Here is a 13,149-nt window from a genome sequence, read left to right as displayed (position 1 = left end):
TGTTAAATATTTACCAGTAGACTGGATTTAACTATACGATCTGAATGTGTAGGTCATCTTATTTTCGACACAAGGGTCACATTTTCAAACGTGAATGAAAATAGTAGTAGGCTTCTTCCTGTAGTGTAGACACGTCGATGCTGCACGTGCCGTGACGTAGGGGAGCATGTTCGCTATGCTAATTTGCATAATATTAATTATAGTGGTGTCCCATTTCATAGGGAAAGATCTTCAATCTCACTTCCCTCTTTGAGGGGACTTTACTGTGGAGGGAACTCAAAGCAAGTGTTCTCGTTAAGGGGAGAGTAATGGGACAGGGCCTTAGTTTATAATCCCTGTAGTTGCAGGCTACGGCAGTGGCGGACTGATATTACCTGGAGTGCGCTTCTGTTTACGTTCTGCTGTAGTGAATTGGTTGCTACACTGGAGCAAAGAGAAATTCCGCCGCTGCTGAGAAAGTAGTCCCTCAAAATGTAATGCGATCATTGCGATACAAGGATAGTTTTATTTCTAACATTATTCTATCAATAGAGACATTTACATCGATAGTCGGGTGTTATAATTGGTTTGCCTCGGGTGCACTGTGGAGTGGGTAAAACAGTTTTTATAATACTCAAGGTTGCTTCACAAGAGTGGGAGGTGAGGGTGTGTGTGTAGGCAAGGGAGTGAGAGTGCAAATGCTCAAGGCGCTGGGTGGGGACGTGAGTTAGAGGCCATAGGATGTGGGGGGAGCTGATTCCACAGATTGGGGCCGGACACGCAAAAGGCCCTATCCCCAAGGGTCTTGAGTCTAGTGCGGGGAATTGCCAGCTGGTCCTTGTCAGAGGACCTTGTCAGAGAGGTAACGGGGGGCCAGAGCGTGAAGGGACTTGTATGTGAGTAGTAGAATTTTGAATTGAATGCGGAACTTGACTGGTAACCAGTGGAGCTGCATCAGGGTGGGGGTGATGCGCTGCCAGGGCTTAATGCCAGTTAAGACCCTGGCAGCTGAGTTCTGCACATATTGCAGTCTGTCCAGGGTTTTAGAGGGGAGACCGGTGACTATGGCGTTGCAGTAGTCCAGGCGGGTAGAGATGAAGCAGTTGAACAGGGTTTCGGTAACTGAGTCTGAGAGTGAGGGTCGGGGTCGTGCGATGTTCTTCAGGTGGTAGAATGCAGATCTTGTGACGTTATTAATGTGGGACAAGCTAATTAATATTGGCAAGCTAGCAGCTCCCCTCGACTTGCGCTAGCCTAGCACCAGCGATTTCTGCAACTAGAAGGACTGAATGAAAAGTGTTGAAAACGGTCTCCAATGATAAATAACATACTGGCTCACTTGGAAATGAGGTCAGATGTCCAAAATTCCGAACTACCCCTTTAAGGTTAGTCTAATATATGTTTATAAACCATTGAAAATGTTAACAAGCATGTGCACTGGGTGTGTTTAAACGTTTATGGTGGCTTCATCTACCCTCACAATTTAACAGGCACACAGTGACATATTTGATTCTCTTGATACTTTGATCCTGTAAAAATGTCTAGAAGATTTAAGGGCAACTTCCTGTCTTAGCCTCCTCAGTAGATTCATATGTGGGTAAAATTTTACAAAAACAAATAATTTATTATCAAGTCAATTCTTTGGTCTGTGCATGGATATAAAAACGATTCCAGCTGTTATTCAAAGTCAAACAAAAACTTATTCCAGATTTCTTCTGAGCTGATTTTAACTGATGCTATCCAATGGAATTGAATTTCAATCAACTCACAAAACATAGACAGTTAGTTCATATTTTTCCATCATCTTTGATTGCGAACACAGATTGGTATAGACATACTTAAAAAACAATGTGCGACTTTCCAACCCATCTGTCCTGGTCAGTTGATCCTCTCGGTTCTCCCTCTCCCACTGCCATCCTTAAGAGGCTGCAGTCGTCGCGCAGCGGCGCCAACTTCAGCCACGTGATGGAGGAACTGTTCTCCATGTTCCCGGGCGAGTCGCTGTACCGGGACGGGGGCCCCGACCGCTGCCGCAGCTGTGCCGTAGTGGGCAACTCGGGGAACCTCAAGGGCTCATATTACGGAAGGATAATCGACTCCAATGACCTGGTCATAAGGTATTATTATTATTATTATAGCATGAAAGATGGCAATGCCTCAAAATACAGCAGGCCTATACAACAAAACATGGGCCTTATTCAATTGACTGCCATATAGGTTAGTTGGAAACCTTTACGATTTTTGAGTGTGTCAATTCTTCAATCAATCTGAAAAATTTAAGAAAAAGGGTAAATTAAATTAATAAATTATACCCCTACTTTCCTGACCTACCTTAATCTTAAAAGTATGTACAAGTGACGTCAAGCTATTTTTATTGCTTGAGATCAGAACACTCCCTTCCCTTAGATACCATACCCAGAAAACCGGTTATGATTTCTAAAGTCTCCATGGAAACCCTAAATCACAATCGTGTTTGATGTACCAAATGATGTGCCAGTATGTGCAGTAAAGCAAAGCAAAGTCGAATTAGTTTGGTGATCAAGCAAAAAAGTCTGTATGGGAGAACGCTAAAGGATTAGTTGGGAAGAACAAGCAGGAACCCAAAGAAATAAGAACACTAAACATTGCTACAAGTAATAAAGGAATGTTTGACCCAGAGGAACAAAGATTAACTGGCACAGAGGGAGGGAACCGCGCCTTAATACACATATACAAGATAATGAGGAAGAGGTGAAACAAAAGGTGAGGGACGACCAGAGATGGGAAGATAAGGTAAAACAGGTAGTCATGACAAAATGAATGAACAATAAACGCATAAATAATAAGCAGGGCGAAACATGACAGTGTGGTTGCAAAGCAACCCTCACTACACAAAACAGCCATGCCCCCCGCATCGTTGGACAACTCTGAAACTTGGCCTTATTTGCATTAGAACGTCTTTGCCTCAAGGACCAATAAGGTCCATCTGGATTGACTGTTCATTGCAAGTTTTGGAAGCAAGCATTTTTACACATGCTCATTAGTACGCATGGTTAAACATATATTAGTTGTTTTTATTCAGTAAAAACATATTTAGTTATTAGACAATATGCTTGTGTAAATCGCATTTGTGAATAATCGCTGCCATTACTCAATCAATAAAAAGTAATCTTCACAAAAGGTTCAAAAACTTGGTGGGAACCTGAAGTAAATCCCCCTTTAAGGGGACCCCCGTTAAAAGCTAGTTGTTGAAAGCTCACAATATGACATTAGTGTCAGTGTCAGTGTGATGAAGTCAATTATTAGCCTTGCTAGCATGCGCATGTTGGCTCGCTCATGGAAAATTCCATGAGCAACCACTTGTGTCTAAACATTCTTAATTGTTATTTTATTATACTCTACTGAGAAATGTCGGTTTGGTTGTTCGGTTTTTACATTGAATTAGTTTGCTCCATGTTTTGTCCTGTGTATTCTTTATTTTAACTGTAAAGTGTAGCAGAACCACACTGATTGAAATTGATGGACTTGCAGAATGAACCAGGGTCCTACCCAGGGGTTTGAAGACGACGTGGGGGCCCGGACCACACACCACCTTATGTATCCCGAGAGCGCCAGGAACTTGGACCCCAACACCAGTCTCGTGCTGATCCCATACAAGATCCTTGACCTGCAGTGGCTCATGAGTGCCTTCACCACTGGCCATATCAAACAGTGAGTGGATGGAGTGGGGGGACGCGTGAGTCCCGTGGTTTTCTGTCCTCTCCTGTCAACGAGTGGGCAGATTTCCAACAGCAGCTTTTTCCACCTTTTGAGTGCAAAAACAGAACCTCTAACTGGGGACAGCAATGTATTTGAGTTGACAGTCTTCACACAGGTGACAGAGAGCCCATGGCTTTGCATACCTACCTACAAAGGCACGTTGCACTGGACAAAACAATGCACTCCCAGTGTATCACAACAAAACTCCCAGTGTAATACATTACTAACATAGGTAGGCTATACCTTCATTCATGATCACCAACAATTGTATTTGTTCAAATGGATAATGGAATCTCATACAATGACAGATCCATGTAGATGTAACATTTGTGCCAGGTTAATATTACTAACTCAAACTAATATAAAAAAATCTGGACTGTGGTACAATACAATATCAACCACACCCAACCACATGTTCTCCATGCCTAGAGGCGTTTATCACAGAGGTATAAAATGGGTGCAAGTAGCCGTTGCTCTCTCAGTATATAGGGAGTGTTGCGTATTGGTATGCTATGCCAGTGCATCTGTGTCTTGAGGTAACGTCATGAGATCCAGCTGACTGACACACCTCTGTTATAAAGGCCTGGCTCACCTAGTCAAATCAAACCTGCAGCCGGATTTGAACATTGTTTGGTACTAGGACGAGGTCTAGGTCACTTGCTTAATTATGTACAGGAAAGCCTGTTTACAAAGCAACTGGTACCAGTCTGTGTTAATCTAGTTTTGCGAGTTTGCGAGTGTTTCAACTTTTTGATGATATCAAGATATGTTTTTGCTTAATTATGCTTATGCATATTCCAATATATAGCATTTATGTTGAACTTGGAACTGCAATATTTCACCCATTTAGCATATTAGCCGTAATATTATCCACAAAAAAGTAACTTACCAAACTGTCAGTATCCATGTTTAATATTAAGCGTAATATGCTTTCATTCAGTTTGGTTTAACCAGTGGACCATTACATGCATGGAATAGCTGAATACTTTTCCAATTACCAAATGAATTTGATGGTTGCACGTGTATATTAAGCTAAATATACAAAGTGGGTGAAATATTGCTTTAACAATTTGTTTCAGACAGTAAGATAATTCAAGGTCACAATTAAAGAGTATTTTTTCTCTGTGCATTATTGCAGAACATACCGACGTGTCATGCCTAGGATACAGGCCGATAGAGCGAAGGTACGTCATGATGGTGTGGGGCTTTGTATTTAGTATGAGTCTAGCAGGGCAGTTGGTATTGTATACAGTCCCCTCCCCCCCAGTGACCCCAACTAGTGAGCGATATTGCCACTCCGTAGGACCTAGGTATCGTTAGTGATCCTCCTGTCTCTTCCCCTGCAGACTAGAATACTGATGTCACTAACGAGGATGAGCTTTGCTGTTTTGCAGGTGCAGATTTACAGTCCGGTGTTCATGAAGTACGCCTATGACAACTGGTTGGACAAACAAGGACGCTATCCCTCCACCGGCTTCTTCAGCTTGATGTTTGCACTGCACATATGTGATGAGGTGAGATCAAATGTGTTATGAATGCAAATTGTTTGCCTCATCCATGGGCTTAAGTCGCTCCAACTATTTGCTCGCTGTCCGTTGAAGGGAAACCATTCGACTTCTGTAAGCAGAAAAAGAATGCTGAGAATAGTATGCATTTTATTATTTTAACTCTTAGTAGGGTGGCACAATATAAAAAAGTAAATGATATGAATATCGCGTTATGAATGACGACCATGGCTGGGCCGTTATGGCTATTGTTATCTGCATACATGCGCCATATTCCCATCGTTGCCCTCTGAAAGTCAGCCGCCATTCTGTTTCCCCTGCTCGTTGCAGGTGAGCGTGTTCGGATACGGGGCGGACAAACACGGGAACTGGCACCACTACTGGGAGCATAACGCCGGGGCCGGCCAATACAGGAGCGTGCACGGCGGAGACTACGAGTACAACATCACGCGGCACCTGGCCACCACAAACAAAATCAAAATGTTTGTTGGCAGCAGGTAACATGACAGGATAGGCTAGCACCCCCTCCCCCCCCCCAAAAAAATGGCTTAACAGACCATATATTATAAAATGTAGACTACTGCTAATTTAATGACTACACAAACAAACACAAACAAACACGCATTGACACAATCAGAAACAGAAACGTTCACATGATCAGACAGACACTAGGGCTGTAACGATATGCTTATCGAAACCGAAATCTCGACGCTCAGAGCCACGAACCTGTCTCGCTGAAGGCAGAAGGCAGAATCGCGACATGCCCTTTTTTAAGTTGCTTTCACACCGCCGCAATAACGGCCTCGCTGCCGAAGGGTTCCGCGCGGCGGTATGAAAGGGCCAGGCGTTTAACGGCTGGCCCTTTCATATTAATATGTTGCATTCTATACGGCCTGATTATGTCATTATTTAAGCTACATAGCCTAATCAAGAAACGATAATAAGATATTTGACCGGCATATCATCAAAATGTCCGGAAAACGTAACCTATGCAGGTCACTTTGACCGGCACCGTTTTTTTCTAGCGGGATCGCTGGTTAGTGCTACCAAACTTTTCAAATGACTATTATTTATTTGACGTTAATATTTTAAAATACATAGGCCTAAACCACAAAACGAGTTGAGGATTTTATTGCCTACCTGCAAGCATCCTCCAACTAAATGTTACATTAAGTTAATTGTTATATAAGTAAATGTTGTTTAAATAAAATGCTTTTTAAATTTTTAAAAATCGTGGGATGTATCAAACCGTGGGTCAAAAATCGTGATACAAACCGAATCGTGAGTTGGTGTATCGTCAGCCCTAACTGACACACTTCATCCACGCATTGGGCATCAGTCCCGGCATCAGCATCATTTGGCCCCCCTAGGTTCCAAACGAAAGACAGACAAGTTGTCTGTTGTCTTTTCTCAATACTCAATGGGGAGGAAAACCGACACGGTTCTGGAAGAACCGAGTAGGCCTCAACTCTAACTGTTGCTGGGTTTTGACACAGAATTTTGGTCATGTCGATATAATCTCTGCAAAGACTACACCAGCACTTTTAAGGACTCCTAACGAGACGAAGGCTTTCCACAAGACATGTTCCACTTCACTTTGAAGTGCGTTTCCGCCTACCACTAGAGGGTTTGATTTGTGCCTCAAATGTTTTACACTTAAACCTGTTATAGTATTTCATGATTCACACAATGTTTTGGGATAGCCTATATTTTTTGTTGATGTGCATGATGCTTTTAATATTGCATGATTTGTATATATTTGTATAACATTAGGAAACATGACAGTAGCCGCGTTTACATGGACACTTTTGTTCCGAATAGATTTCACACCTGACACATCTGGACCGGCGGCGACTTAATGGACGTGTTATCACTATTTGGCATTTTTATGTATTTTGTTGGTTTTGATTGTATCGTTTGTTGGTAAGGTTAGTCCGAAGCGCTCGTAGAAACTTCTTAGCTCTACCGTAGTGGTGATTCAGCTCCTGACGCATTCTCCGCCACTGTACAGTAACCTTTATAAATCCCTGTTGCGCATGGAACTGCCACATTGGCAGTGTTGTGTTTCACCAAAAAAAATAAAAAAATTAACAAAACTGTCTTCTAAATTAATGAAATACTGGGAAACGAATAAACCATTATAAGCAACGAGTGAACTTAATAAGCGGTCGAAATATTTTTTTTCAACCACCGCCGCTTTCCCTTGACAGTGCACAAAGCCTGCATGGCGCACACAGACAGGTAGAAAAAAGCAAAGCAGTCTCAGCATAAACACACAGTTGTGCGTTAAATTTGTCCATCGGGGAACACGTCAATTCCTCTAATGCTGATGTTTAAAATATATTAGCACCTATTTACCTTGATCTTCAGCTGTAGCCTTGCTGAACTCCCTGCATCCTCGCTGTCTTTATAAATTTTTTCCAGATTCGTATGGCAGTCTTATTATGGTAAACTAGCTCATTGGTGAACACCCCGTCAGGTTTTAAACAGCGACACGCACTCGGAGACAGTAGGCCTAAAGAAAGACAGGTCCATAGCTGCTGCACAAAAATAATGCGTGCCAAGCAGTAGACCTAGTTGGTCTTAAAGGGGGGAAAGCAAGTTCAAGTTTAACATCGATTTGCAGTGATCACTTGGCTGAAGGGTTTTATATGCCTATTCATTACATAATTAGCGCATTTGAAACTTGTGTGGCCTATATGGGTGCGGCTTATACTGCTTTTTTAAATACTTAAATGAAAGGCTTGCGGTTTATCCATGATGCGGCCTATATGCGGGAAATTACGGTAGGCCCCGACAGGGCGAACCGAACCCCGACTTGAAGCGGAGGTGTCTTGCCTCTCCCTTAAGGGGCTTGTTTTAGATAATAACTGGCGACGTTCTATAGGCTACATTATTACACGGCTACTTGCCGAAATGAAAAAATAACTTCACAGGGTGTGTCTTTTGACAATTTATTTGTTACCATTCGTAGTGTTGATCACCAGAGAAATAGTCCGCCAAAGACGTTGACGTCGCTAAGCAACCGAATCCGCTGGGTTGATAAGTAACCGGACTACTTGCAGAGTGATACACAGACGTGAATCAGGCAAAAAAGCCATTTTCCTTGACAGTGCAAGTTCGGGTTGCATAAAAGTACAAACGGACCAATTGCGAACTACTGCAGCTGCTGATGGCATCTCTCTAAGTTACCCGCACCCACCCCAAACCAATCGGAATAAGTGTATACATGTCGATTATAGCGGACTACACCACCTCTTCTATTCCGCATAGAATTATATTCCGATCAGAGAATTGTATTCCGATTGAGGCGTATATATGATCATTTTTTATTCCGATTGAGCTGTTCTTCCACTTCTATTCGGAACAGAAGTGTCCATGTAAACGCGGCTAGTGTTGCCCAGTAGGCCTATACGCAGATAAGACCAAAAGGTTAGTTGGTTACTTGGTTCCCTGTGCCTTGTTCTTTTCAGGTAATTGTTGTTATGGCTTTTCTTTATTACTCAGACATTGCAGCTTACTGTATATTTAACAAACAAAAAAATGTGGAGAACATCACCAGCATCAATAAAGATTGGTTCACCTTGTGTGGATCACGTTGTGTGAACTCCTAATCCTATGTGACCGCTTAAATCACATGTATATTGAAACACAAATCACAACCGTGTCCAGTGAAGTCTTACTTGGCATCGCTTTAATGGCACATGTGCCTTCACTGGAACCGTCAGTCACAACACCCAAACACCCCTCCTAACTGCACTGCAATTTCCATGTTTTCATATGTAGGGTTAACCTCCTTCTTAATCCTAAATCTAAATCTAAATTTTATATCTAAATCTAAACCTTGTATCTACATCTAAATGCTAAATCTAGATCCTAAATCTAAATCAACATTTTATATTGAAATCCTATAACTAAACTTGAATTGCTAAATCTTATAGCCTAGGCCTATCTAAATCTAAATCCTAAACCCATTCAACAGATATGCCACGGACAGCAGAGGGGAGTCAGCCTATCACTTCAGCCTTGTGTTTTTAGTGTTTAACTTCAGAGCCTATTATAATCAAAATATACAAAGCATTCAAAACAGGGTAGAAATGTTTCGTCCCGTGCTTCGCGCTCGTTCACCAGTACTTTTCTCCTGCACACACGAGCAAAGTTGGTTAATTAGGGAAAAAATAGCGAAAACTTTAACGGGAAAACTTTAAACAGTCCTCAGGGGCTTAAAGCGCCGGCACGATTAACGTGATGGATTGTAGATTTCCCAAGTTTCAAACTTACCGGGTCTCACGAAAAACCAAAGCGAGAAGGCAAAAGAGGAAGAGCCATGTCCTTGCATCCGCTTTATGCGGCAGGACCCGCCTCCAATCAGTCACAGGTGACAATTTTGATATAAGGGTCTTGCGACAAGTAGCTGAATGGCATCATTCGAAGTAAGACCGTGGTGACGGTCAGAGAGAGATCGAAATAGATATGGCATCACCCGTGTGCAACAAATTTTCTCTTAACAATAGGCCTATGTCTGCTCTGTTATAGTAGGCTAAGACTGTGGTCAGCTGTCCCACCTTCCTTAGAGTCAACCAATAATATAACCTTCATACTTGGGTAAACCGGTCACAAAGGAGAAGACATCCTCTTAGGCACTCTTCTCCTTGATAAGAACACAGGCAACTCTGTGTCTTGGATAAACATTACTTGATTTTATTATTGGCATCTGCAATGTGGGAAGGATTTGAAACGGTATAAATAACTGTCAAACTGTATTCTGGACTCACTCTGCTAGAGAGGAGTCTAATGTATGCATGCATTAAACCTAGGATAATTAGGCAGGCAACCTATTGTAATTGTTAGTTTTAGTATTCCGCCATGTTTGACTTACACAGCCTAAACCGCTCGCACGCTTTTTATGAAACTTACTACAGCTGTAGAGGCTGACATAAGATTAACAGACAGCAAATATTACACTAATTGGCCCAAAGGTGGCGCTATAGCAACAGTCCAAAATGCAAACTTTGAACAAGCATATCTCGTAACCGCTTTGACCAACAGTCATGAAACTTTGTTCACATATGCATATCCTCATGGTGAAAAGATTTACCGCCATCTTGAATTTTGTTAAAAACACTAAATTCCCAAGGATCCCAGGATTTTTGACTTAGACAAAAATCCTATAGCATCTATCATCTATGGACCAATGTCTTCAACCTGACATAAAGTGAAGTCTGTACAATAAAGATTAAAGCACCCAGGAGCCATTGACTTCTAAAAAAGGTATGGTTTAAAATGAGTAAAGACTTAAATGCTTATATCAACATCAAAATGGACTCCTATGATCTTGAGTCCAATACAAAAGTTGTTCAGAATCAAATTCTAAACAAGATAAAGTCAACATATTTACAATTAGGGCGTGGCATCGAGATGGGCGTGGCCACTTACTAAAATGAACACAGTTCATAGACGGAATGTTTGATTTGAGTGGGACCAACTTAGTGGCTGTTGGGGACCAAAGTTCCAACTGCTCAAGTAAAATTAAGTTGATTGACAAAACAACATGGCCGCCAGAGGCTCAAAATCAGCCAAAATGAACTTAAAGACCGGGTAAACCAAATTCAGTATTTTTCTTCTTATCATATTAATTAGGCCTTAAATGTGTCCCTCAAAACATGTAAAAAATATTTTTCCCATTCATCATTTCCTTGAGGAGCTAGGCCTCAGAGAATGTTCTGTGTGCAGGTTTAAAATGGGCGGGTCTACATCGATGACCGCTTTACGTAAAGCGGTCATACTCACATAAACCCGCCCCCTGCTGCCCTCTAGGTATAAATACATTAACCGCGCACTAGCATTCTGTGGTTTCACCCGTCTATGGTTTTACCGCTCACGAGTCTGGTTTGAATTGTCAGTTTGCAGCTAGCTTGCCCGTTGGACCTCTCCGGTGATGGGCGTGGTTTCCTGGCCTGCAGCGCACACGCCCCCACCGTCCTGAGCCAGGGATTACTGCTCATTTTTCATCAACTTTGAAGCATAATTTTATATACTTCGCGATTTTTTTAGTCCTTCAAATTTGGCAGGGTGGTTAATAATATATTTTCCTGTGGTATTATAAACTCAAAACCCATAATTATTCTTGGTTTACCCGGTCTTTAATGCCAAAAAGGTTAACTTAAGGTTAACTTAAAGCAATCATCATCATCATTGTATCTATATCGGGCCATAGGGAGCGCTATAACAATTAACTGAAAATCCTACTCTCAATGTTAGGTGACTAAAGGCGGGGTTAACTTGAGTCAATCATCACACAAACTTGGTGTACTTAAAGAAGCATAGGTCAAGGTTAACCTGGCTAAATCCATATGGTTCATCCATATAGGACCATCAGTGTTGTGCATGAACTAGTTCATTGAACAAGTTTTTAACTAAAGAACTTGAACTTGAACTAGTTCAGATTTTGTGACATTCTGAATTGATGCTTAGGTCCAGATGACATGATTATTAAATAGAGTTACTGCTTTAGTTGTGATGAATGAAACAGGTGTACAAATAATATCCACATCAATTTGAGATTGTAGTGATGGGCAGCAGGTAATGGAGAGGATTCATTTAAAAGATAAGCACAGAATACAGTTTTTCTTCAGTTTCTAAAAAAAAACTGTTAATGAACTGAACATGAACTAAAACTCAAAACTGAATTGGTGAACTATGAATGTGAATTCATTCATTTTCTTTTGTATGAACTGAACTTTGAACTAGTTAATGTGTTCTAGTTCATGTTCAAGTATGAACTTGCACAACACTGAGGACCATAGGGGGTGCTACAGCAATTAATTGAAAAAAGCAGGGCAATTAATCATGAAAGCAGGGCTGCCAACTTTTGGGTTTTGGCCGGAGTGAGATTCTGTAGAATGTTGTAATGCATACCTTATAGCAGGGTCCGCGGGTGTATAATTGTTGACGGGGGGGGGGATCAGGATTGTTGACGGGGGGGGTTAGATTGCAGGCGATCGGGAGGGGGGGGGGGGGGGGCTGTACGGGATTACAGGCTGGCAGAGCTGTTGTCGGGGGGGGGGGGGGTCTCGAGGTTTATCCTGCTGTCTCTCTCTATCTTCGGGGAGTTTGGAAAGGAACGAACGCGTCTCGGCTTTTTTTTTTTTGCCATGAGAATTTGGATGTGTGCCATGTGTGCGTGTGTAAACAGGCAAAAGCGTGTCACATGGTGAAACCGTGAGTTGGCAGCTCTGTGAAAGCTTATCACCAAATCTAAGGTGAGGCTTTTCCATAACTGTCAGTTATGTTATTTTTAAGGTGTGGCAAGGAAATGGTTCCAAGGGACGGTTGATGGTAACTTCCAAAGAAGTAGCCAAAGGTACTTTGGCTGCCAAAGGTACTTTGGCTACTACTTTGGCCAAAGGTACTTTGGCCAAAGGTACTTTCCTGATGGACAGGTTTGTTGCTCTTAGTAAGCAGAGAACCATTCTGCCTCAGCCATTGCCAATTTAGCCAGTGGTGGCTGCTGGTCTGTCAAAGAGGGGAAGCTCATTTTCGGCCTACATCATATCAATTGCCAATTTATGTATATATATATATATGTAAATTATGCTCTCTGTTCCTTTTCAAGGAAATGCTCTGTCATACCAACTAGCTGTATTTTCCACTGACTTGACCAGTGTCCTCTCAATGGCCAGCAGAGCTACGCTGCTTAAACGGCCTTGGCCCATTGTGTTACGTGGAGAAGCTCCTTTCTACACCTGCAGATGTAGCTCTAATTGTTGCCACTAATGAAAACAGTTTGTAAAGCTACATTGCACTGTCCAACTCCATGTCTTTTAGGAACACCAAGAAATCACACAGCTTTCCCCTGTCACCCTGCAAGTACTGATCTGAATACAGGACTTGAAGTTCAGACCTCAGGCTCCCTGAATCAAAGTGA

At 42.0% G+C, this 13,149-nt stretch overlaps 1 protein-coding gene across 5 annotated transcripts in view; it reads left to right on the top strand.

Annotated features, from left to right (window-relative positions):
* LOC311365477 (CMP-N-acetylneuraminate-beta-galactosamide-alpha-2,3-sialyltransferase 1-like) overlaps window positions 1-13,149 on the top strand; it is a 39,128-nt gene that overhangs the window by 4,600 nt on the left and 21,379 nt on the right. For all 5 annotated transcript variants that reach the window (XR_014639417.1, XR_014639418.1, XM_084485024.1 and 2 more), the window contains 5 exons: window positions 1,903-2,096; window positions 3,490-3,669; window positions 4,856-4,901; window positions 5,112-5,231; window positions 5,553-5,719. Coding sequence is in view for 3 of the 5 variants with exons in the window: in XM_084485024.1 (XP_084341150.1) it covers window positions 1,903-2,096; window positions 3,490-3,669; window positions 4,856-4,901; window positions 5,112-5,231; window positions 5,553-5,719 (707 nt within the window). In the remaining 2 variants the exon portion in view is untranslated. The remainder of the gene's footprint in view (window positions 1-1,902; window positions 2,097-3,489; window positions 3,670-4,855; window positions 4,902-5,111; window positions 5,232-5,552; window positions 5,720-13,149) is intronic.

This window comes from Micromesistius poutassou, assembly GCF_964030765.1.
Source record: "Micromesistius poutassou genome assembly, chromosome: 20".
Lineage (NCBI taxonomy): Eukaryota > Metazoa > Chordata > Actinopteri > Gadiformes > Gadidae > Micromesistius > Micromesistius poutassou.
This window is presented reverse-complemented; position numbering and strand designations above follow the sequence as displayed.